The 24,890-nt window shown below is 44.1% G+C and overlaps 1 protein-coding gene across 2 annotated transcripts in view; it reads left to right on the top strand.

The window, feature by feature from the left end:
- Window positions 1-24,890, top strand: part of PDZRN3 (PDZ domain containing ring finger 3) — a 266,344-nt gene that overhangs the window by 25,625 nt on the left and 215,829 nt on the right. For both annotated transcript variants that reach the window (XM_088459753.1, XM_088459752.1), the window contains one exon: window positions 3,200-3,307. In XM_088459753.1, the coding sequence (XP_088315879.1) occupies window positions 3,200-3,307 (108 nt within the window). The remainder of the gene's footprint in view (window positions 1-3,199; window positions 3,308-24,890) is intronic.

Here is a 24,890-nt window from a genome sequence, read left to right as displayed (position 1 = left end):
GCGTTTCCCGCTTGGACCTCCCCTCCGGGATCAAGTGATTAAACTACCATCCTCCCCGTTTAACTTTTTAGAAATATATCATTTCAATTTGGAGCAATTACACGCCGGGCTGTAACTGCTTAGTGAAAGCACCTGTGAAGTGATAAACACCATCCTTTTGATGCAGGGAGAGATCCTTTGACTGATTGGGGCAATTGAATTGAGGACCATGACCTCAGAAGGGGGAAGGCTTCGGAGTGGCGGCACTTGGTGACCACCAACATAGCCAATTTGCCATTGCAGCCCAAAGAGATGCACAGGAAAATCAATAAATGTTAGCGCACCGTATGGTACTTTGATGCGTGCAGCCGAGAGATCGCTGCTATAAATCACTGAGAATTGAAATTTGGGCAATTATTTGGATTACTTTTATAGAATGTTTATAGTGCACAAATGATATGAAGATAAATACAACCTCCTGCAATTCCAATGCTCTCTCTGGCACCGGGCACCAAAAGGTCTAGTTACGGCTCTGGTTCTGGGTAAAAGGACTATTATTCTGACCAGGGGACATTTGGAAATGTGTCTTCTAATATGTATCAGTGGCAGTAGTGCTTGGCATGGAAGGGGCTTTTTTAGGGGAGGAGAAGGGATGGGGTCTGGATGCCCCACCCTAGTACTGGGTATAACCCCGGGTGATTGTGGCAACCCCCCGAATGTGATGAAGCTACATCCACATCTCACGCACACTTTGTGCCGATTCTTAACTTATAAATATTGGGATCAAAAGTCAACTTGGCGTATTGTGCACCATTAAAGAAATAAACATGTCACTGAGTTTAGGCATAGAAGTGAACCCATTGGTTCCATATGGCGCCATACCCACTATGATTTTGCTTGTGCAGTTGGGATCATTTATGCCTCCACGGAGTTCAAGGTGCTCGTTACCACCACAAGCCAGACATGATTTTGTTTAACATATGGTGTCACTGGCATTTAACAGTAGGCCTTGACACCACATGCCAGCCCCAGTCCTGATATGGTAATAGAACTGTTGCTGTCTCCTTATATTCATATGATATACATTAAGTGGAATAGAAAATAGAAAACTTCAACCAGTATTAGTCTCGCTGCTGTTCAGCGACAACTCCCTGATAGTCACTGGTGTACTGAGATTCATGAAGATGTAGTTTGTCAGCAGTTTTAGTTGGTGATATATCGCAGGCCCCGTATGAAGGAGTTATGGTTGACCAATTGTTACCTGGTTAATGTGGTCTGAATGCTGTTGGGGATCAGGCTATTAAATGTCCGAATTCGCCTGATCATCTATCCACATATACAATTCTTAGGAGTCGATTCATCTAGTCTCCAGCCGGTTCGCCCACTTACGATAGCCCTGAACTCCTGGATTTTTTTTTTTTTGCAGACCCAGGGGGAGATTGGCGCTTACAGATGTGTCCTCATTCACTGAGTGTTTTTGCATCATATGGCACGAGATGCTTGGCGTGACTTAGACGCTCTGACACTTTTAGCGATTTGTTCTTCTTCCTAATGTTTGCATCTTATTTGCATTGTAATTGCGAACGAAGTTGCTCACGGCGTACCAGGGACAACAGTTTAATTCTTTTATTGCAAAGGAATTAGTATTAAGTTGCAGATACGTAGCGCCAGGCATGGTGCGGTCACGGTATCGGAATTCTGGGTTTTACCTTTTCTACCCAGATTTGCAACATGGTCGGACTTCCATCTCTAATAGTCGGTGTACCATTGCATTGTACTTTTGTCGCATTAGTGATGCGATTAAGACGCATATATTAAAAGACGCTAAAACGCAAAGTCCGTGGCCCCGTTTGGCACGATTTGAGCAAAGATTTATGTGAAACTTTTGTCATGGGGCAAATTGATGTGCCATTGCCGGTGTTTCCATGCCGTTTGTCGGTGTTTCCATGCCGTTGCATTGTCTCATCACCGAGTATGCAGCTTATTGAATCAAACCCTTGTTGTACACATACTTTCTGCTCTACAGGAATGTCCGCCAGACTGCCAAATTTTGGAGAGTCCCTCTGGACTTAGCCACCCTACTGGATCGCGCCTGATCTTCTTGCACAGTGGGCAGGCCGTGATGTAGCAAATCGCCTCATTAAGGTCCCGCTATTGCTACGCAATGCCGCAAATCATCTGGGGTGCCATGATGCCAAAAACTGCATGGTCATGACCCCTGCTACTTGGACCTCCATCTGGCATTAGAATGAATGGCATAGCTTTTACATTTGCAATCATTGGGGGAAATTACATTAAATGCGATGTTGAATAGTCCCGGGAATAAGTTCCCGGAGCTATTCTATTGGCTGCACTGTTAACCCGCAACTAGAGGATTTCTGCCCGCACCCTCCTGAAGTGCAAGCAGAAATCCTGCTAGACTAGGGCCTGGTGTCACAGCTGACACTTAAAACGGAGAATACAGGTTACCGTGACTTAACACCCGGCATTAGGCGCCATAACCTGCATCCCCCGACTTAAATGCAAAGCGCCATGGGGGCAATTCAATAATTCCGGGAACTCATTCCCGGCGCTATGCAACGTTGCATTTAATAGCATTGCCCCCATTAAATTACATTAATATATTTTCTAATTTCAAGATGTTTGGCAAAAATCTACTAAGTGGCGGTTTTGCTATCCGCAGTTTTACTAAGGCCAAAACTGCCGTCAAAACACATTTTAGAATAGAATAGAACACGGCTGGCATTTAGAAGCCGTTGCAAAACCACCACCAAACCCCAGGAGTTTAGAACCCGCCGTCAAACCGCCACGAAACCGCCGGGGTTTAGAACCCGCCGCTTAGTAAATTTTGCCCGTTTAGGTTAGGCTGGGCAGGGTCTTTTTTTAATAGTAGGATGATGCAAAAGTGGAGCAAAAATTAGGATGTTTTGAATAATTAAAAAACACAAGTCAACTTTCTATACTTGTACTAAACTTTTTAACGTATGCATCCAATTGGTTGTCTGTTTTTGTTTTGTTTACAATTTGCACTGATTTTCTTTAACAAATACCTAGTTGCACTGAGCCCTGTCTTCATGCAGCAGTTCTGGATAGAAAATGATTATAACAATTGTCAATGTTTTATAGTTGGGAACATTACCACCGCAACATTCAGGGCAAAATAACTGTTGACGTTCGTTGCATGTTAGTGAATTTATTCCATGTGTTTTTACTTTTGTAGGACAATCAGGACGGAACATCCAGTGAAGGAATTTTTGTGTCCAAGATCTCTGACAGTGGCCCAGCTGGCAAAGAAGGAGGCCTACAGATTCATGACAGGATTATGGAGGTATGCGAATTCTGTCTGGCTAAGTTCCCTGTCAAAACTGATGAGAGGTCAGTGACCTCCTGGCTAAAGGGAAGCGTATAAGATGTTAAATATCTTTTACAAGTGGAGTCCATCAAATGCTGATTGAATGAAATCACAGATGACCTTCAAGCCTTAAAACTTATCACCTAAATTTAGGAACAAGGCCGCATGCCTTGACAAACTGGGAAACGCTAACAATTTAACATCTTTGTTCGTGGCTAGCCTTATTTCTTGAGACGATGTTACCTTAAACCGTGTAAATCTTGTTTTGTGTGAATTAAATATTTGTAGTTTAAGTTGACTCATCACCTCCATTCATTGGCGGCAGCCATTTTAAGAGTGCGTGCAGAAATAAGTGTTAACTACTAGCTTGGGGCTGGCAGGTTGATTGCAGGTCTAATTGATTAGCTCTGGACACTTTTGCATGTTTCAACCAGCGGCTAATTAAATCTGCCCCCAAGAGCTCATTTGTGGAAATTATTCAAAGGTCCTTGTGTTGATTGTCCATTATTAGTAAAGTAGTAAAACCTTCAATTGTTTGGCCAAATGTGAGAAAATGTGCGAATATTTCGGGAACTTTCTGAAACTGAATGCACAGAAAAAGTGTAGTGTTGCCCATAGCAACCAATAAGATTACAGGTCTCATTTGTGTAGTACGGAATGAGAAAATGAAAGGAAACACCTGATTGGCTGCTATGTTCAACATCACAGTGTTCCTGAGCGTTAATTTCATGAAATATTTAATTATTGTTTGTTTTCTGTGCTTAATGTTGAACCATTGTGTCTTCTACCCGCTGCATCATCCTTAGATTGACAATGCCCTGCTTGCTTTAAATGTATTGAAAAGAATGGATATTGCTTTTGTTTTTTTTGTGACATCACTAGAATTGTTGTGACTTGGATCGCTTTGTATAGCTGCTCGTGTAGTAAGATATTTATGTATTTCAGTTTTATTATTTCCAAATGTAATACACCTATACATCGTGTACGTCTGTGCATCAAATGAACTACATTCCCTAGTCAATGGTGCTTGAATACCTACAAATTAAACATTCATTGAATAGAAGGGGAAAAGTTAAAAAGTAGATCTAGATAGATGGGTAACGCAGGTTTGCAGTTGAAGTGGAGGCAGCCATTTTGTTCACTTTTAGCCAAGTACCTCATGAATCTAATAGATCAAGCCTTGTGGTTATTGCTTTAACATTCTCCTACCAAATAGCCTGCATACTGGTTCAGTGTGCAAAATGGCCGCCTCCAATGCGTCCTAAGCACACAGCCAAGATATCAAAGGAGTGGCTTCAGGACAACTCTGTGAATGTCCTTGAGTGGCCCAGCCAGAGCCCAGACTTGAATCCAATTGAACATCTCTGGAGAGATCTGAAAATGGCTGTGCACCGATGCTTGGAATGGGCGAAACTGCCGAAAGATAGGTGTGCCAAGCTTGTGGCATCATGTTCAAAAAGACTTGAGGCTGTAATTGCTGCCAAAGGTGCATCAACAAAGTATTGAGCAAAGGCTGTGAATACTTATGTACATGTGATTTCTTAGGTTTTTTTTTTTTTTTTTTTTTTAATTAAATTTGCAAAAATCTCAAAAAAACTGTTTACACGTTGTCATTATGGGGTATTGTGTGTAGAATTTTGAGGACAAAATGTATTTATTCCATTTTGGAATAAGGCTGTAACATGACAAAATGTGGAAAAAGTGAAGCGCTGTGAATACTTTCCAGATGCACTGTATGTTCCGTCTGGCGCATCTCACAATTTACAGAAACAGACAAATCTCAGGTGCACAACTCCAAATTATTAATGATGTATATAAATGCAATAAAATTTTGCAATCAATAGAGGTTGTTAGCATAATCATGGCCAAGGTTATGGGCCTACCCGCCATATCCAGGTAACCTCTTTCGGGTAGGTCTCTAACATACTAGGGTTCAAATCCAGAGCGCAGTATATGTACTTCACTTTTTTTATTTTCATTCTTTATATGCAGCTGCTCCTAACTATCTCTTTACACTGCACTTTTCTTACTATGGTGGTGCCCTGGGGCGGGTTGGCTGGGCCAGTTTTGGGGGGTCCTGCGCTCTGGATTTGAACCCTAGTATGTTAGGGACCTACCCGAAAGAGGTTACCTGGATATGGCGGGTAGGCCCATAACCTTGGCCATGATTATGCTAAAAACCTCTATTGATTGCAACATTTTATTGCATTTATATATATTATTTGTCTGTTTCTGTGCCTGCAATTAGTCTCATCAGGTAGCACCTCCCATTATATATATTCAGGGTGTGCAGCCCAGAAATCTTTCCCGCATCTCACAATTTATCCAGCTGTATAATCTTAGCATTTGCAAAGGCCACAATAGCATAAAGAAAATGGCTTAGTAGTAAATGTCATATTGTCATATTTGTACACAATATAATAATGTGATGAAGTGCCACTTACTCAAGGGGGAATATTGTCTTTACAGTGTTATTAATAAATGCAAGCCACACTTACCATATAAGCTGTAATTAAATACAAATGGAAATTAAATTAAGTTAAAGGATATTAAATACAAACATCTGTTACTTCCCCCTTTAAAAATGGGATGTGGGACTTCTATCCTGCCGCAGTTCAAATGCAAATATCATTAAGTAATGTGAATAGACAGCTGTGACTTCATATTATATAGAAACCGCACTAATCAACCAAGAACTATCAGATGGTACAACAAATCATCTCTGTGTTCTGCAAGAGATACACCTCCTGACAAGTGTGTGTGTATATGTGTATATATGTGTGTGCATATATATATATATATATATATATATATATATATATAATATATTGTGATAGAAGCACTGGAGAAGTGTGGAATGGCTTCTATATCTGTCCCAGATTCCTGTCCTACGTGTGTTAAAAACAGGAGAAGTCTGTTGGACAAAGCAGACTAGAAATGTCGGCTTTTGTGAAAAGCCGGAATGGGCACTGGGGGTGTGGATGTGAGGAGAGGGAGGGCTCCATCCACAGGCCACTCTGGGTGTTGGGCCTTTCAGCCTGGTAGCAGGTCATTAGGGCTTGCACCTGGAAATGGCTGTGATAAGCTAGGTTTACTTGTGGCAGTGTCTCATACCTGGGAGAGCAGGCCCGCAGGTTAGCTTGCTCTGAGACAGTTTGCTACAAACCAGAAGGTACTGTGGACGTGAGCTTATTTTAGTGTTCGGTTAGTGTGGAAACTTACTGTCTAGTTAGAGCCCAGATGAGTTAGGATTTATTTTATGTTTGTTTCTTTGATTATTGATGTTGCACAATAAAAACTGGTGCCTACCAGCTTGCACGAAATTCCACGACTGGAGTGCTATTTTCCTGGGCGCTGTGTGTAAGGAGGTGTCCATCTACCCCAGGAGAGGGACTCCCTACCCCGACCATATCACTATATATATATATATATATATATGTATATGTATGTATATATATATATATACATACACACACACTTCACTCCCTTGTTCCGGCCTCTCCAGTCGTAATGAGTCACAAGTGTAAAATGCGCCTAAATCTGCATACAGGCTTATGTGTGCGCATTGGAAATTCTTGCTTTGGGTAAATACAACTATTTTATATAAACACCAGAAATTAATAGGCTTTATAAAGAAAATATTTTTTGAAATAAAACATCCATAAAAACTTTTTTATGTTTTTTTGTGTGGTCCTGACAATGGGTAGGATGACCCCCGAAACATTGATTTTGGGAATACACTTTTTTGCTCTGATGATGTCTCCGAGTGCCGTTACTTGTTGGATGTTTTATGTATATGTTTAACTGCGCACTGGAGGAAGTTGCTATATTAGTCTGAGTGCTGGCAGATGTTGGATGCATATATATAAATACATGTGTATGTGATCTCCTCAGAAGGGGGCGAGCATTAATGCAGGCGCTGGCGGCTCTTCGCGGCTCAACGGAGCAAGAATTGAATTGCTCCGTTGGGCGCCTGTAATTGACAGCCGCCAGCGCTAACAATTGAATCGCCCCACTAGAGGTGGGTACACATCAGACCATATGTCGCCTGATCCGGCGGGTCGGACTGACATATCGTCTACATCGGCAAATGTGTACCATGCGCGCTCCCGCAAGTCGTCCATCGGGGTCGTGCTGACGGAACGACCCATCTGCCGATGCCAGGCAGGAGAATGGAGCCGATGCCCGTTATGTCAGGCACCGGGTCGTGTATTGTGTACCAGGCGCCGCATCGCTGGGTACACACATCGGTAAGTGTTTACCCAGCTTAAAAGTAAGCTACTTAGTACTGATAAAATTTGCGGGGGAAAGAGAATTTCCTGTACTGAACAAAATGGTGCTTGTAATGTATTTGTAAACTTATTGAGGATCTGAGAACTCTTCACATTTACGCTCGAAAATGATAAGCTTAAAAATAAAAAATATTTGATCAGTTAGTGCTTTAGAAACAGATTAGCCTTAATAGTTATCTATCCTGGCACTGCTATTAAGCAGACCTCTCTAATTATGGCTGTGTTTAAAGTCGAATCGGATTATAACTTTCCCTAATGATAGATTCCCTTTAAGCCGCCTAATATCCTCTAAAGTAGGACCACTGTTTTAAGGATGACGAAGCCCCGGTGATAGATTCATGTAATTGCTGAAGAGCTTTTCTCGTCTCGGCATCTTAAATTAATGAATGGAATCCGAGATTTAATAAGCCATAATATGCAGTTTTACAAAAACATTCAGTGCCAAGGATTTCCCTGTGATCTTCCAACTGCTTCAAGTTTATCAATTTGTTGCAATGTACATTCCTAATCTGTGCTTGGCTCCCAGCCTTGCCGGAGGCTGCAACATGACAGATTTCGAGTTTGATGGGCCAATTTTCCAGAGATTTCCCCCAAAGATGCTGAGTTGAAGAAGCCATATGCTTCGAATGTCTTATATATATTTTTTTTCTGCGTTAAGCTATTGATGGGAGGGAAGGGGTGAAATCAGGATAAACGTATCCTCTTTCATTAAAGTAGGAGTTTTTTATGAATAATTCTCAAACTTTTCAAAATGTTTTGAGGTAAGATTTTTGTTCTGCATAGAAACCTGTTTGATGGATATTGTCACAGACAAACGCAGTCATTTGTGGGCTAATAGCATAAGATATTCCACTATCGATCGCACAGTTGCATTGTTGCTATGCTGGACAACAGGGAGCCTAGGGGGTTTGCCCCCAGTGGGTTTAGAGGCAGCCTCCTGATCAGAGTGATTTGACCTATTCCTAGGGCAGCAATCGATAGGATCTCACCAGCTTGCATTGGCAGCTATGGGCAAACCTACTGTGTGATCTGAAGCCACAAAGATAATGAGGCAAGTCCTAGTACAGCCAAGGGCCACTTGAAAGGCCGCTGATAGATTTAATGTCATCTGACGGCTCTTTAAAATTCAGTTTGACTCAATAAATTTCTTCATGGTTGACATGGCAACTCCTGTAGAGTTTGTTTGTAGTACTCCTACTGTGATTACTATAGAGTTCAAGGTAATGGTGGTGGTTTTCCGTTCCCTGGCGGCCATCTTGTTTTTGAACAATTCCATTTTCCTCTGTGTTTTAAGTGTCTACCGATGCTGTGGCTTATGTATTTGTCTTGAACTCCAAGTGTGATTGTAACCTTTAGTTTTTTTCTGTGACTGATGCTAGCACGACATCACTCAAAGGCTCTTATTTCGTAGCTTGGCGCAAATACTTGTTGTAACCCATGCCAACCAATCACAATGATATTTTCTCCAGTATTCGAAAACCCTAGAGAACGATAAATGAATTCACCTCTCAATGTAAATGTATCAATAAAGTTGATTGCACAGCTGACTGAATGTTACCACTAGGGCTAACAATATTTTGTACTAGCTGTGGGATACCTGGCGTTGCCCGGGTTGAAGATTGGCCCCTCAGTACACCTGCAACGTTGTCCTTGCCTATAACCCCATTCCATTGATCTTGAAATGGACCCCACATTTAGCTAACATGAATGCAAATAGTGGCGTAACTACCGTGGGTGCAAGGAGTGTGGCTGCTATGGTGCCACTCCCCCTGCACCCAGTCACGCACAAAAGGTGGGACGGTCCAGGTCCAGTCAGGGCCATCGAGGGGGGCCCGGGTGTTAGCTATGTTGATTTGGTGCTGGCCAGCCAGCTGATTACAGCTGGCTCACTGGCAGGCAGTTATGGAGAGACAGTGCTGCTGGTCGTGAGGCAATCAGAGCTCGCAGACCTGCAGCCAATCAGGAGCCGCCACTGCTGATGGGCTCTGATTGACTTGCGACCGGTGTCAGATTCAAACTGCGCCTGCGCTGTCTGTCCATGTCACCCAATGCCTGCCGGTAATAGCTGGCGGCCCGACCCTAAGTCCACACCTGCTGGCTGCTGATGGCACACACAGGGAGGCAGGAGGCTGCTGGAGGGACACGGGGAGGTGAGTTGCTGGGGGGGGCATAATGTGTAAGGGGCACTACTATTGTGTGAAATAATGTGTTATATGGGCCACTATTACTATGTGGCATAATCTATAACGGGTATAATGTGCAAGGGGCATTACTGTTTACTGTGTTCTAGTTATTACTTTTCATGCAAACAGAGGCTCTGGATTTAATATGAACTTGCATGAGTCATCAAGTATGCTCAGACTGAGGTTAAAATGAAAACCTAATCTTGGTCAAACTACACCACCATGCCAAATTTGGTGGAGCTAGGTCCAAAACTGTGGCCGTGCATAAAGGACAAAAAGACGGACAGACAGATATGCTTTCTCGCTTATTATATAGATTACCGTGGCCATGTAAGGTATATAGCTGATGTCATTTATAGTAATAAATAAAACAATGTGGAGATAAATTGCTCTTGGCTCAGGATAACCACTGTCCATATGTTTTACTGAACATTTGTAGAATAATAAAGTGAAAATATATCCCAGTCATAAGGTCTACTATATATTTCCCTTTAAAATCTTGGTGCGCTGAGGTATTGCCTGGCAAATTGTTGTGTTGAACTCACGCAATCCCGATTCTTTCATATGTGATTTCAGGAAATTAAGAAACAGCTGTTGAAGATTTCTCTCTTTGGCAGGAAAATATGTATCTGCTCGTATTCTGTTGATAAAATGGCGTCCGGGACTTGGGGGATGTAGGAGGTTTCAAATAACAGCTGAGGTCTAGCATTTAGCTGTAGCCAAGTGCTCATAGTTTGTTCATGATTGCATTGCAATGTAATATTAATATAACACAGATCACTGGGCGAGCCAGACAAGAGTGGGATGAAAACGTATCTACTTGGGATTAAGCTGTACACGAAACTACAAGTGCCTCTGAGTAGCAAGACAATCCAGATTAACAGAATTGAAAGAGTCGGCGTGTTACGTGAAGGGCGCGCAGCATATGTTACTATTTGATTTGGGATTTTAGGTTTTTTAATTGTTTTTGTCATATAAGGTGCTTGTATATATTTCTTATTTTGGAGGTGGCATGGGAGTTTAGCAGGACTGGGTTCTCCCACAAACAATCTGGGTGTCAGTAAGACCCTCCTTTTAACGCGGTTGGCACTGTCTAATGCCGGGTACACACTAGACGATATGTCGTCCGATCCGGCCGGCTCGGATGACCTATCGGGCACATCGTCTAGTGTGCACCCTCTATGTCGCTGACGATGCGCGCTCCCGCGTGTCGTCAGCGACATTGCAGGTCCGACGGGCGACATCGTTAGCGAGGGCCCACGCCGTCGCACTTGCTGATGCCATCACCCCGCCGGGTCACAACGCTTATGAGGTCAGTACATGCTTGACATCATCTAGTGTGTACCGGCCTTAAGAGGATGTCCAATAAATAGATAAATGGCCTTACCCACCATAGTTCGGTAAACTCTGTAATCCTTTTAGATAGTAAACTTTCACGTGAAGGGCCATCTGCCTTCTGTACTCTCTACGTAATTATGTAATCTAAGCACTGCAGTCATGCAGATATATATACAGTATATGTGTGTATGTGTTTAAAGTTAAATTCTTGTCCTCACTCTGTTGTGTGTTTTACCCCTTTGTACAGTGTGCTAAACTGCTCTGGTGCTTCTAGCACACTCAGCTGATGCAGCAAACTGCTGAGATACAGACCACTGTGTGCTAGAAGCTCCAGAGCAGAGCGCGACACCCCAGGCAGGAAAGAGGAACTGCACAGGTTGTGACATTTGCAGGGTGCTAGAATGAACACTAGAGCCCCCTTATAAATAAACAATAATAATAATAATTGTTGATTCATACTCCTCACTTTGCACCCTCTCTGCTAGTTGCATAAACATCAGTTACCTGGAAGGGCTATATGACAATCGTTTTCTCCCCCAAACTTTGGCCAGAGTAAGCTTCCAGGAAACGGTGCTTAGCTAACGTTAATGTGTTTCTCATCAAGGTGTCCAGGGAAGACGCCAATTAACTGATTTACTGGAGACACAAAAAGGGAAGTAGGGGCTGGACTAAAGGAATGATGGGAGAGTCGCCTCCCCCTGTCATTCTACAGATGTTGAATTACACCTATTTTACAGTTCTGAAATAAAGGTGGCCCGTTCTGATTAAAGAGCAAGAAAGTAAATGACAAGCTAGCTAGTTTGCTCTACAGAAAGGCAGGGTTGTCTTAGCAGCAGTGTGGGCCCTGGGCAAAGCAATGCACTGGGGCCCCTACCAACCCATTCACAGGAAAAAAATTTAAATTGTCAATAAAATGAAACCCTCCTGCATGCCCATCAGCCCTCCCACACCTGCAGAGAGACTCTGTCTGACTGGTCTGAAGCCGGCAGATGAAGTGAAACTGGGACTGAGGTGGGTACTCGTCACTTTATGGGGGGGACGGGAGGTTAGATCAGAATACAGTGCACCGGCCGCCGGCTTATAAAAATATCACAAATTTACCAACTGGCCGCAGCTGCAGGGGGTCGGGTTGGTGGGCCTCTACAAGCTTCGGGCCCTTGGGCACCTGCCCAACAAGCCCAATGGAAGAGATGGCCCTGCAGAAAGGCACTGTATGAGCTAGAGATATCACAGGTGGTGTAATAGTCAGTGTAACATAGCAATAAATTAATTTTAGCCTCATATATATATAAATATAGTGTTCACTCTAGCTTTGGTGGCAGACAGGGCGCCGGAGCTAGAGAGGGCACTTTCGCGTGCGCATCCAAAAAGGAGGCGTGGTCATTGAAAAGGGGCGTTTCTATAAGACACCTCACCTTTTCGTCACTCTTGGGAGCGTGCCCGGCACTTATGGACATGCCGGGCACATGCGACCAGCATCTATTCACCGCCGGGTCACCGCACATTTCCACACCCGTGGGACACCGCTAAGACGGCACCCGCAGGCTGTCTTAGCGGTGCGGTGAGGGCAGGGCACGCTATACATACACATATATATATATATATATATATATATATACACACAGTACTGTGCAAAAGTTTTAGGCAGGTGTGGAAAAAATGCTGCAAAGTGAGAATGCTTTCAAAAATAGAAGTGTTAATAGTTTATTTTTATCAATTAACAAGATGAAACGTGAATGAACAGAAATGAAATCTAAATCAAATTAATATTAGGTGTGACCACCCTTTGCCTTCAAAACAGCATCAATTCTTCTAGGTACACTTGCACACAGTTTTTGAAGGAACTCGGCAGGGAGGTTGCTCCAAACATCTCAGAGAACTAACCACAGATCTTCTGTGGATGTAGCTTGCTCATATCCTTCTGTCCCTTCATGTAATCCCAGACAGACTCGATGATGTTGAGATCAGGGCTCTGTGGGGGCCATATCATCACTTCCAGGAATCCTTGTTCTTCTTTACGATGAAGATAGTTCTTAATGACATTGGCTGTATGTTTGGGGTCGTTGTCCTGCTGCAGAATACATTTGTAGCCAATCAGACACCTCTCTGATAGTTTTGCACGATGGGTAAGTACCTGCCTGTATTTCTAAGCATTCAGTACACCATTAATCCTGACCAAATCCTCAGCTCCATTTGCTGAAATGCAGCCCCAAACTTGTGTCTTGATTACGGGGGGCTGACCCCCAAACATTGAAGTAAAGCATCGGTTATTATGGAGTTGCTCCCATACCCCAGGGTGAGCACCTTGGCAAGTGATTTATGAGCTCTTCTTTTCATGAGTGTCGGTATTCTGGATATAAAATATATATATATAAAATTTGAAAATAATATACAGTATATATGTGTATATCTCAGTATGCTAATATTGTCCACTGTGACTGTTTAACTTGGAAAGCGAGACCACCTGTCCGTACTGTATGTCTGCTCATAAGACACATGTTATTGTGCCATTTAAGTTCATTTTGAAGAATTGCTGTTAAATGATTATGACAACTGTGAATTTTCACTGATTTACAGTCAAGTATAGTCATCAAAGGTACTTTACATCTGCTAAGAGAGCAGTAATAGGGCGCAGCAGTAGATGCGCCCCCCCCTCCCCCTGTCCAGCTCCAAGCGCTGGTATTCGCAGCAGTCGCCGCACGCTGACCTCAGCTTGAACGGATCTGATTATAGAGAATATGGATCTCAGCAGACACTGTCATTTGTTTCATATTCTGGCCGGATCATAAATAGTACAAACAGCGTTCTGGGCCCGGCCAGCTCATGAAACAAATGGCGGTCTCTGCTGACAGTGCAGTTCCCACAGAGATTAATGCTATCTATAATCAGATGCGTTCAAGATGTGGTCACAGTGGGGTGAATGATGAAGCTGATCATTACCACATGCTCTCTGCTCAGTGTGTACCCTAAGAAAATGCAGTTTGATTTGCAAGCATTAATCCTCATCAGTGCTACTGCGTTTCCAGACCTCCTTCCCAATCTGGCGTAGTTTTCAGACCCCTCTCTTGTAATTTATATCCTGGAAAGAAGGGGGGTGTATTTTTTATTTCTTGCAAAAAAATAATCAGGTGGAATACTTTTGCAAGTTGGTCAGGTATGTACAAAATTCTACCAGAGACAGTGAAAACTCTATGCAGATGTTTATATTCAGCAGCAGCACATTCTACCATCAGCAGCAGCACATTCTACCATGAGCAGCAGCACATTCTACCATCAGCAGCAGCACATTCTACCATCAGCAGCAGCACATTCTTCCATCATCAGCAGCACATTCTTCCATCAGCAGCAGCACATTCTACAATCAGCAGCAGCACACTCTACCATCAGCAGCAGCACACTCTACCATCAGCAGCAGCACACTCTACCATCAGCAGCAGCACACTCTACCATCAGCAGCAGCACACTCTACATTCAGCAGCAGCACACTCTACATTCAGCAGCAGCATATTCTACATTCAGCAGCAGCACATTCTACATTCAGCAGAAGCACATTCTACAATCATCATCAGCACATTTAAACAGGGAGATCAGACCCAATCACCCGAAATCTAAAGGTTTTAATGCTATAAAAAAGAAAAACATATCTTTTTTTTTTTTTTTTTTTGCCCAGTGGGATTTCGGATATATTTTCTAATTAAAGTGGGAACATGACTGCATAGACCTGGGGTTCCCAAATTTTCTGGAATCACGGCACCCTAGAGTAGCAAAATTATTTTCACGGCACCCCTAAAGGTGCGTACACACGTAACGATTTGTATAGTTAACGATTTTCGGTAACGATTTCCCTTCAGATTTTCCCTTGAAAAATAGAACAAATTTATGTCATGAAACGATTTCATCAAGGATGATGGCTGTGCTTACCTGAAATCGTCATGTAGGACAGTCAGAATGGGCGATGAACGATAACTACCAACTACAAATGGGAGCACGCATTGTTCATCGTTTTGCCCCTGAAACTGGACGATTTTTTGAACGACTTAACGATAACGACGTTAACGACAATTCCTCAAAAAATGGTTACTCACCTTAAGCCAAAAGTTTGTTTTTAAGATATGCAGAAAAAAAGATGAAGTAAATTGTGCTGACCTGTCATCCGTAGGGTCAGTTATGTGGTGGTGGACATAATTGCGGTTCTGTTTGTCCACATATTTTATGTTTTAGCCTCTTACATTGCCCATAAATAATTTGATTTGGTGCTGAACCACCAACCTGAGGCTCCCGAGAGTGTCCCGAGGCACCCAGGTTGGGAACCACTGGCGTACACTGTTCCTGTCACTGTACACAATGCAGTCAGCCCTTTTGTAGGCCAGGGGAAGGCAACCTGTGGCACTCTAGCTGCTGCGGAACTACACATCCCAGCATACCCTGTCACAGTTTTAGCATACCGTAACAGGAAAACTGTGGCAGGGCATGCTGGGATGGATAGTTCCACAGCAGCTGAAGTGACACAGGTTGCCTACTCCTATTGTAGGCAGTTCCCAGTAAATCAGCAGGCTGCCTTCTCATGATGGGATACAGTCAAAATCCCGACGCCCGTCTGTATCCAGATGCCGGAATCTAGACAGACGGCTTCCCAAAGGAACATAAGCCGGGCAGTGTTGGCGCTTAGCTGCGGGGGAGAGGGGAGGGTTAGGTTTAGGGACCGTCGGGGGGACTTAGGGTTAGGCACCACCCTGGGAGTGTTAGGTTTATGGTGCGGGGAGGGGGGTTAGGGTTAGGCACCACTAAGGGAGGGTTAGTGGGGGGGGGAGTCGGGATCTTCAGCGTTCGGGCTTGCGGCGTTGGGATTTAGTCAGACGGATTCCCGGCCATTGGCATTTCATACCTAACCCCTCATGATATTGCATAGGCAACAGGTGTATAGACGCCCTACGAACATAGGTGATTATTTTATAATTATTTGTTTAGGTTAAATATACACATAGTAATAAAAATTTACCTGTATGAAGCAAGTCTGTGTATTTGGTCATTTGCAACCATTGAGAAACAGACATATGAATACCTCACAGCTGCCGCTATTTTGGTGGGGCATTCCCGAATCACAGGCCTCAAATGGGGCACAGCTTATGCAAAAATGAGTATTGTCCAAAAGTGAGCATTCTAGGAGGGATCAGGCAGCGTTTGGGTATGCCGGGGGTTATTTATAACCAATTCTGTGTTTCTCAGTGTTGGCATATATTCATACAGTAACCAAGACATATAGGGGGCGATTCAATTGTTTTATCGCACCCTATCTCCCGTATTAAGTGACGGGAGATCAGGGAGCGATATTCAATTGTGTTTTATGCGCCCATGCATATAGCGCGAATGTCCCGACCCATCTAAAATCCTGGTTTGGGTGCCCAAACCACCGACTTATCGCACATTTCTGCGAGCTGAAATGTATGCTTCCATGGCTGCACGCGCCTTTACAGTTGCTAACAATTGAATCGCCCCCATAGTACCTCCAGAATGTTCACGGAGTGCACTACTAGTGTTCATTCTAGCACCCTGCATCTGTCAGAACCCGTGCAGCTTCTCTTTCCTGCCTGGGGTGTCACTCTCTGTTCTGGTACTTCTAGCACACTCAGCTGATGCAACAAATACAGACCAGAGTGTGCTAGAAGCACCAGAATAGAGACTGACACCCCAGGCAGGAAAGAGGAACTGCACGCGGGTTCAGGGTGCTAGAATGAACCATAGCAATCAGCTTCTAGCTATTATTTGTCTTGCACACTCTATAAAATGACAATTAGAAGCTGATTGGTTGCTTTGTTTACGGTTCCGCTTTATCTGTCTCAAAGGTTAGATACATCTTTCTCCAGTATCTTCAGTCACTTTCTCTATTTATACCAATGCACATTTCCAGTTAGTCTTTCAAGGGAGAATTCAATTGTTGTATCGCGGCCGCAGCTCTCGTCTAAAGTGACGGGCACTATTCAGTTGGTGTGGGCGCCCATTACTTTTGTTTGCACCATCAGCAATAGCATTAAATATAGCTCGTCGGGGGCCCATGACTTACTGACGCCCAAAAACAATATAATTCCCTCCTTACTGCCTGGAAAATTGGTGCAGACTGATTCCCAAACCTACATTACATGTACCTACATGCATTTGAATGGGTAGAAACATGGTTTTGTCCACATTTTTGGATTTTTTGTAACAGTTTTTAGGTGGTTAATCATAAGATGGAGAAATAAACAAGCTGGTAAATACTCTGGGGTAACTGCACACAGCTAATTATAGTCCGCAGATGGTTTGTTAAACAATAACCTGTGTTGGATTAGTCTTTATTTTTTATGGTATATCAAAACATTATCTTTCGAACTGAGGAGCTCATTCAGATCCGCTTGCTAGACGCGTTCACGCGCACCCTGCGCATGCAAATCCAGCGCACACCCAGCAAGGCAGGCGATCGCAAGGCATTAGCACGCCCACTATGTCTTGGCATGCGATCACTTAGTGAGACGCCCATCAGCCATTTATAAGACGCCCACCTGCGCACGTCATCTCCCGGAAGTGCATGACAACATTGGTACATCGAGCACCATCGGATGCGATCGCAGCGCTTGAGGTTGACTATACCCTGCCGCAAGCACTGCGATCACTTCAGAGTGAAATCCCACCAAATGACATGTACTGTGACGCTGCCTGTTAATTATGCACGCCTCTGAAACGGCGTTGAGGCCCTCAGGCACGCCTGCGTTCGTACCTCCACTCCCCCGTTTTTAATGGCCAGTCCCTGCTACCACCCACAAACGGCTTCTCCTGTCACTCATTCTGCTGGGCAGTCTATGCGCAGCGAGCGAATGCATCCCGAACTCTCGCACTGGTTCACGCACGCGCATTGCGATGCATACGCATGCGCAGTTTGGAAATATCGGCCAGCTACGAGCGTTCGCATCATAGCGAGCGGGTCTGAATCAGCGGATTTTCTGTCTGAGTGAAAGCAGAGCCGCGTCCGCTACATTCTCATAACACGCTCATAAGACTGACCATCTCCGTGCGTCTGAATAGCTACCACCCAGTCAACGCCCGGCACATTTTCAATGTAATTCTCCGTACGTGAGTCTGAAATTGCAACTGCGACTCTGTACGACAACAATCGGAACGCATGCGTGGTGCGACTTAGATGCATAGGCAGTTTTAAAAAATAAATAACACAACTACATCTGACTTCGACATAGAGTGCCATCCAGAATCAGGCCCAATATAATGTGCTGGATGTTTGGGAATAGTAGGGCCACTAAATCAGCCTGTCCATCTCTCCAGTTTCTGGCAGGCTTTGCAGTTCCTGACGACGATCGGTACAATATGGCTGGTCTTTGATGTGGTGTATATCCGATCTTTCCAATCTGCGTTGGATGAGCAGAATGATGTTTTACTGGCTGGCTGCAGAGGGCTGTGACTTACCCTTTATATGGTTGTGAACCCACTGTCACGTAGCCGTGTTTGCGTTTTGTTATGCGTTCCTCACAGAGATCAGCGTTGTCTAAAGGGGAGTGAAAACAGTGTTGGCATACAATGAGTGAGAAGTCGTCTCTTTGGCCAGCTTCTATTTAATGCATTTTCTGTAAATTGCTTTAATATTGTTTCCATACAGAGGGGGAGATTTATTACAATTTTCAGAGAGAGAATGTACTAACCAATCAGTTCCTAACTGTCATGTTACAGGCTGTATGTGAAAAATGACAGGAGCTGATTGGTTGGTACTTTACATCTTTCCAAGCTTAAATAAATCTCCCCCTAAGAATATTATTGTTAAAAATCTAAGGGCCGAATTCAATTCAATGCAAAGATGAATAGCCGGGGGAGGGAGCTCCCGCAGTTATTCAATACACTGCGCTGTTTGCCTTGTCGGGAATTGGTTAAGTCAGGGTGTTTAGGCGCGAAAACCGGCATTCTCTGACTAAAGTGCAGAGAGCGAGGCTATTAGCGCCGCGCTATGCCGGCAAAATGCTGCGCGTCCAGCACTTTTGTCGGATTTCTCCTTACATCCCCAGGGGGGTGCGAGAAGAAATCCTTTAGCCAACTCAAACAGCGTGGTGTATTGAGCTCCCGCAGCTGTTCAACATCTAATTGAATTGAATTTGGCCCTAAATAATAAAAAATTGGGCAACCAATCAGATTCTACCTATCATTTATATAATGTACAAGATAAATGATAGCTAGAATCTGATTGGTTGCTATGGTTAACATACCAACTTGCCCTCTCTAGAAGGTTGATACATCTCCCCAACAGTGACTGTACGAAGTCATGTTTGTCTCCAAAATGGGGACAGATGAGAACCACGTCTTGTGAAGTACAATGTTCTGTTCTCCCCAGTGTCAAAATGACCATAATTCCCACCTTACAGATCTCTAACGGACCGTAATACTGGGTACACGCTAAAATGACGGCCATCGGCCGCTCGATGTGTCTGTGCTGACGTCACAACTGGGCGGGCATTGAAATTTGAGATGTCAGTGTCAGCGATTCCTGTCGCCAGTGAGCAGGCGCTCGGTGAGTCGTCCGTACACACATGCAGATGCACCGATATATCTTTTTAGAAATATCATCGCCGGCTGTGCTGCAGGGCCAACCTGATATGTCTGTGAACAATGTCGTTCAGACATATCGGGCCAAATGTAATAGGGTGAGAGTTTAGAAAATGTGAGAGTTTAGCAGTAACCTCTCACATTGGTCGAGTTTTATCTTCAAAATGAGAAAACATCTGGATGAGAGTTTAAATCGTGAGAGTTTTTTGAGTCTGAAAACCATGACAAGTTTGTCCTGTTGCTTTGTTGTCGGACTCTGTTTCATTGGCCGAGTTTAAAAAGTGTGAGAAAACTCTCACATTTTCTAAACTCTCCCCCTATTACATTTGGCCCATGGGGTGTACACAGCCGCCGATTCTACTTTGTGATATATATCGTTCATCGATCATACAAACAATATATAGACAGGTGTGTGCCCAGCATAAAGCTAGTCATGACTTGTCCTGACCTATGGAATATTGGGAGGTATATCCCTCTCTGCCACCAATGGACAGTGGAACGTTAGGGTATCTTTGGTTTTAGATCTTTTCAGGGTCTGTTTGTCTCCATTTAATATAGTTTTATACATGGCCATTTATATTTCATTATAGGCAATGTTTAACGTTTTTGCTGCCCAGATGGGCCCAGCACGGGCTTATTTATAATGAGTGCAGGGTACCGCACACCCTGCACCCATATGTTTTAATACATACCTCTCCAAAGTCCCGCATCAGGCTGTAGCGCTGGACAAAACACCTGAAAAATGGCAGCCGTGGACATTTTCCTGGTGTTTTGCGCATGCGCACTAGGGAAATCGCCTGCGCAGTAGACTCTGGCCACAGACCTAGTGCCCAGAGTTTACTGCTTCGGTGGCATGACCGGCCGCTGGGGAGAGAGGACGGGGCCCAGTACTACACGCCAGTTCAAGCCATGCTGTCCATTCATCACCATCTCCTCCATAAATCCGGCCTGAATAGACGAGTGGCTGTGTCAGGCTGACTTGCAAAAAAATAAATAAAACTAAAAACAAATTAATTGGAAGCGGTTTGCTCCTCCCCGTACAGTCCCCCAGATCTGCGCCTATATTGCGTTGAATGTGTCTATCTGGCTGTGTCTTGCTGCTCATATGCGAACTGTGCATATCAGAACGCCCCTTCCTGTGTTATATGTGTTTGCTTTTGAAGAATATTGCTATTTGATTTAACATGGAGCTGCAATAATTGTTTTCATGTACTTTTGCAAATGGTCAGATCTGGGCCTGAATGATTTAGCTGTTTTGAGTCTTAAGACAAACATGTGGTATTTATATGTTCGCAGTTTCACAGTAAATGAATTATACTGATGTTTACTTGCAGATGTTCTGGCTATGAACGTTTCGTTCCCGGAGACGAGCACATTTTCAATGCTTCCTTGTTTTAAAGCCTAACCTCATTTTTTTTTTACTTTCTTGGGTTGGGTGTGTTGGTGATGGTGGTTGGGGTGGGGGAGTCTTTCCTCTACGTTAGCTCAAACAGTATAATACCAGTTAATGGGCACCTTGTTGACTTTGAAGCATTTTAAATGACCATTAAATACAAATTTCATTAAATTCATTCCCTGAAGAGAATGATATATGTGAGGGGCTTATTTTTTTGCGCACACTAAACTTCCTGTTCTGCAAAACAGGAAGTGCTTTTGCAAGGCCGTTGTTTAATAAGTCAGAGAGCCACTGTAGCCAATTTCTTGCATTCATCTACTCAGAAAGGGAACATACTGTTTCAGATCAAGAAACATACTGACAAATGAATTGGGTGTGGGGGGGGGTATGTACCAATCATAGCTTTTTGGATGCGATGCATCCCGCCATTTACTGCATGCATACCAGCATCAATAACACCAGTATGCATGTACAATTGAGATTTAAATCGCAAACGACAGCTCTTCTGAACAGCCAGCGCACGCTCAAGCTGCAAGGGGACATTGGGAGGGATCCTATTGGATCCCTCTCCAGAAATTATGCAATGAGACACCCACCTATAGGTTACAAGCTGTGGAAAGTTTCACATTCCGGAGCTTTGCACATAAGGGGAATGCGTTCATACCTCCAAAAACTGTGGTTTTCGTCTTTTCTACCACATTTTAGCGTTCGTTCATCCCCCTCCCCTTAATTTTAAAATCATTCATGTTGTGTCGTGTTGTTTTTGCTGATTGAATGAGGGTGTAAGGAGAATATATAAAAATATACCATTTTTGTCATTAGTTAGCAAATGATATCACTTTAATTCTATATTTTCCAGATCCTAATAATGTCTAATACGTTGCGACGCTGCGATTCAGTTAAAAGGAAAAAAAAAATAAAAATTTTTTTTTTTATTTTTTTTTATTTTTGCTCTCTTCATAGTAGGTGGATTGATTATACCACATAGGGAAAATGCTGTGTTTATTTTTTCTATGTAGATTCAGGTAGCAGCAATTTCTCATCTCAGACAAAGCATGTCTGAGTGTAATGCATGTATATGAACACGTCTGATTCCTATGGAAAAGACACATTGCCAAAGTGGCCCCCTTGAAAACATATGAGGAATCCACAGATGGCTCATTCCTTGAGGAGAATGTGCAGCGGAGCGCGGCGAGCAGCCTACTCGTCAGGCTGGAATACCTATCAGCTATCCCACTGAAGATGACATTTTCCACCCTGTCATGACAGGCTCGTACTAACCAAGACGTCAACGTGCGATTATCCCAGCTTCTCTATGTAAGAGGCATGAAGCGTTTTCACCCCTATGTACTCTAGAAGTCCCTGACTTGTCAAAGTCTTGTTGTTCCCCTTATTAGTAATGCCATCAGCGGCTCGGAACAGCGTGGGGGATAAACATATCTCTCTTGTCTAAATTTTATCCCTTGAATAATTTTGCATGCTAGTAAATTCACAGCGAGTTCCCTCAAACTGTGTTTGGTAAACTCATGAGAAATGTGTCCTTTGGTCCACCAATAACGGTTTACAGCAAAAGTCTAATTGGCCTATGTACATATTAATAGTCGCGGCACTGCCGCCATTGTAAAGGATCCATATCTATGCACAAAGGGGACCTCGCAGGGATCGCGCCATATCGCAGTGAAAGACTTCTCCTGTGGAAGCTGACACGGCGGAGGCTGCGGGAGAGAGATTGGTAGATCTCACTCCTGCTCCTAAGCCTCCATAGCCATAAAACAGTTTACACCATCTGAAGATGGTATAAGCTACTGGGGCCTAACTCCGTGCCGCTTCGCTTTTCGTAATTTGGTACATAGGGGTGAGATCGTAGTCCCCATTGATTATAATTAGGGGACTGCGACCTGCAGCGTTAATTAGCATTTTGCCAGAGATTTCGGTGAAATCTCCTGCATTGTGCCATTAGTACATAGCGACAATACATTCAGGATCCTGACAGCGAGGATTCCGGCGTTCATAATGCCGACGCCGGAATCCCAACACTTATCGGAATACCGGTGCAGTGAGGGTGAGATTATGCTTAGGCACTAAGGGGGAGGTTAGGTTTAGGCATCGGGGAGGGAGGGGTAGGGTTAGGGGTTAGGTTAGTATACTTACAGCCGTTAGGATGGTCGGGATGTCGGGAGCGCTGGCATCCCGTGTCCAACCCTTCATAAACTTATGCAGAAACTGCAGTTTCTTCATAATTTTTTAAAAAAAAGCATGGTACATAGGGACTGATTCAGACCCGCTCGCAAGCGGGTCTGTGGTGGAGCACTGCGCATGCGCAATGCATGTGCGCAAGCCCCGGAGCGAGTGAGAAGTTCACTTGCTCCAGGGCTCGCTACAAACGGGGCGGCTGTTGATGTTGATCGACAGCTCGCCCCGTTTTGTAGGCGGGGAGGGTGGAGTGGCTGGACAAACGGAGGCGTTCCTGAAGGAACGCCTGCCGTTTGAGGGTGGCCTTACTGACATCACCAGTGAAGTCAGTAGTGAGCTTCCTGCTTTATTAGAGCCGGAAGCTCACTGGGGCTAGGGGCAGACGAGACCCTACCACAAGGGTCTCGTCGCAAGCCCAATGGTCGCGACCATCACCTGGCTGCTCACAAAAGCTGTGGGTGGTCACCCACAGCTCAGCGAGCGGCCAGGAGGCCGGCTTAAAAAAAAAGCGAACGGCTCTAATTGAGGTCCATAGGCCCCTAATTTATGGAACCAAGCCACTCTTTTCATGAAAGAAACTTTTCTTAGCATCCTCAAATATATTCTAAAAACACCTATACCACAAAAGAGACCATGCGTTGAGACATTTATGGGAGATATGTAAAGTTGCACACAAGCCGGTCGCAATTTCACTCACGCTGGGCACACGGAACTATGAACGGATATTTGCCCCTATGCCGGGTTGCAATCATCTATCTGACCACACTGCCCCTAACCATCTGCTTGTGCAGACAGATGTCGCCTTTATCACCGCACAGTTATGCCAGGCCTATGCTTGGTGCGGGAAATCAGTCTGAAATCAGACGGAACGCTGCGTACGCACAGCTCAGCATAGCTCGCCGTTCCGTATACATGTCTTTGACACGCCCTCACTATATTTAACCTACGTGCGAAGGCTATGTTCACGCCCACTAAAGTCCATCCGGCCGCCATTGTAGTTGCTCTTCGCTACGACGCATGCACATTGCTAAAAACGCAGAATCCGTTTTTAAAGTGGGCTTGCGTGCAACTCTGCACAAGGCTCTGTGTGTGTGTGTAGTTATATATTTTTTTCTTGACATGTTTGATCACTGATGGTCTTCATAGACTTAAATGGGGTCCATTGGTGGGCAAAGGCCCATAGACTTCCCTTTCACAAGGAAAGCCTGAGGTAAATTAACTTTACTTTACCCTAAAGCTCCTCCAGCACAATTACACCAAGGGCTATATGCTGAATGTTCTTATTTACATAGAGTATTAATTGCTCTTGTTACAGATATTTGTTTATAAGCAGTCGGCCCACATAGCACTGTTTCATACCCTCCAACATGTTTCAGCAAGAACTCAGTACAGGGTTGTGGTCACAGATAAAGGGGCGGGTCCACGGGGGTCTTGAGGCAGCTGGCGCTGGCGGGTTTCAAACTTGCAGTATAAGTGTTATACTGCAAGTTCTGTTTACCGGTGCAAGTGTCAAGAACGGAGAAGAGCCGTCTGTCACTCAGCAGCGCTGCGGGAGTCCTGTGTTCAGCAGCGCTGCTTAA

Source organism: Taudactylus pleione, unplaced genomic scaffold, assembly GCF_031769625.1.
Source record: "Taudactylus pleione unplaced genomic scaffold, aTauple2 ptg000934l, whole genome shotgun sequence".
Taxonomy (NCBI): domain Eukaryota; kingdom Metazoa; phylum Chordata; class Amphibia; order Anura; family Myobatrachidae; genus Taudactylus; species Taudactylus pleione.
The sequence above is the reverse complement of the archived record's forward strand: the minus strand, read 5'-3'. Positions and strand labels throughout refer to the sequence as shown.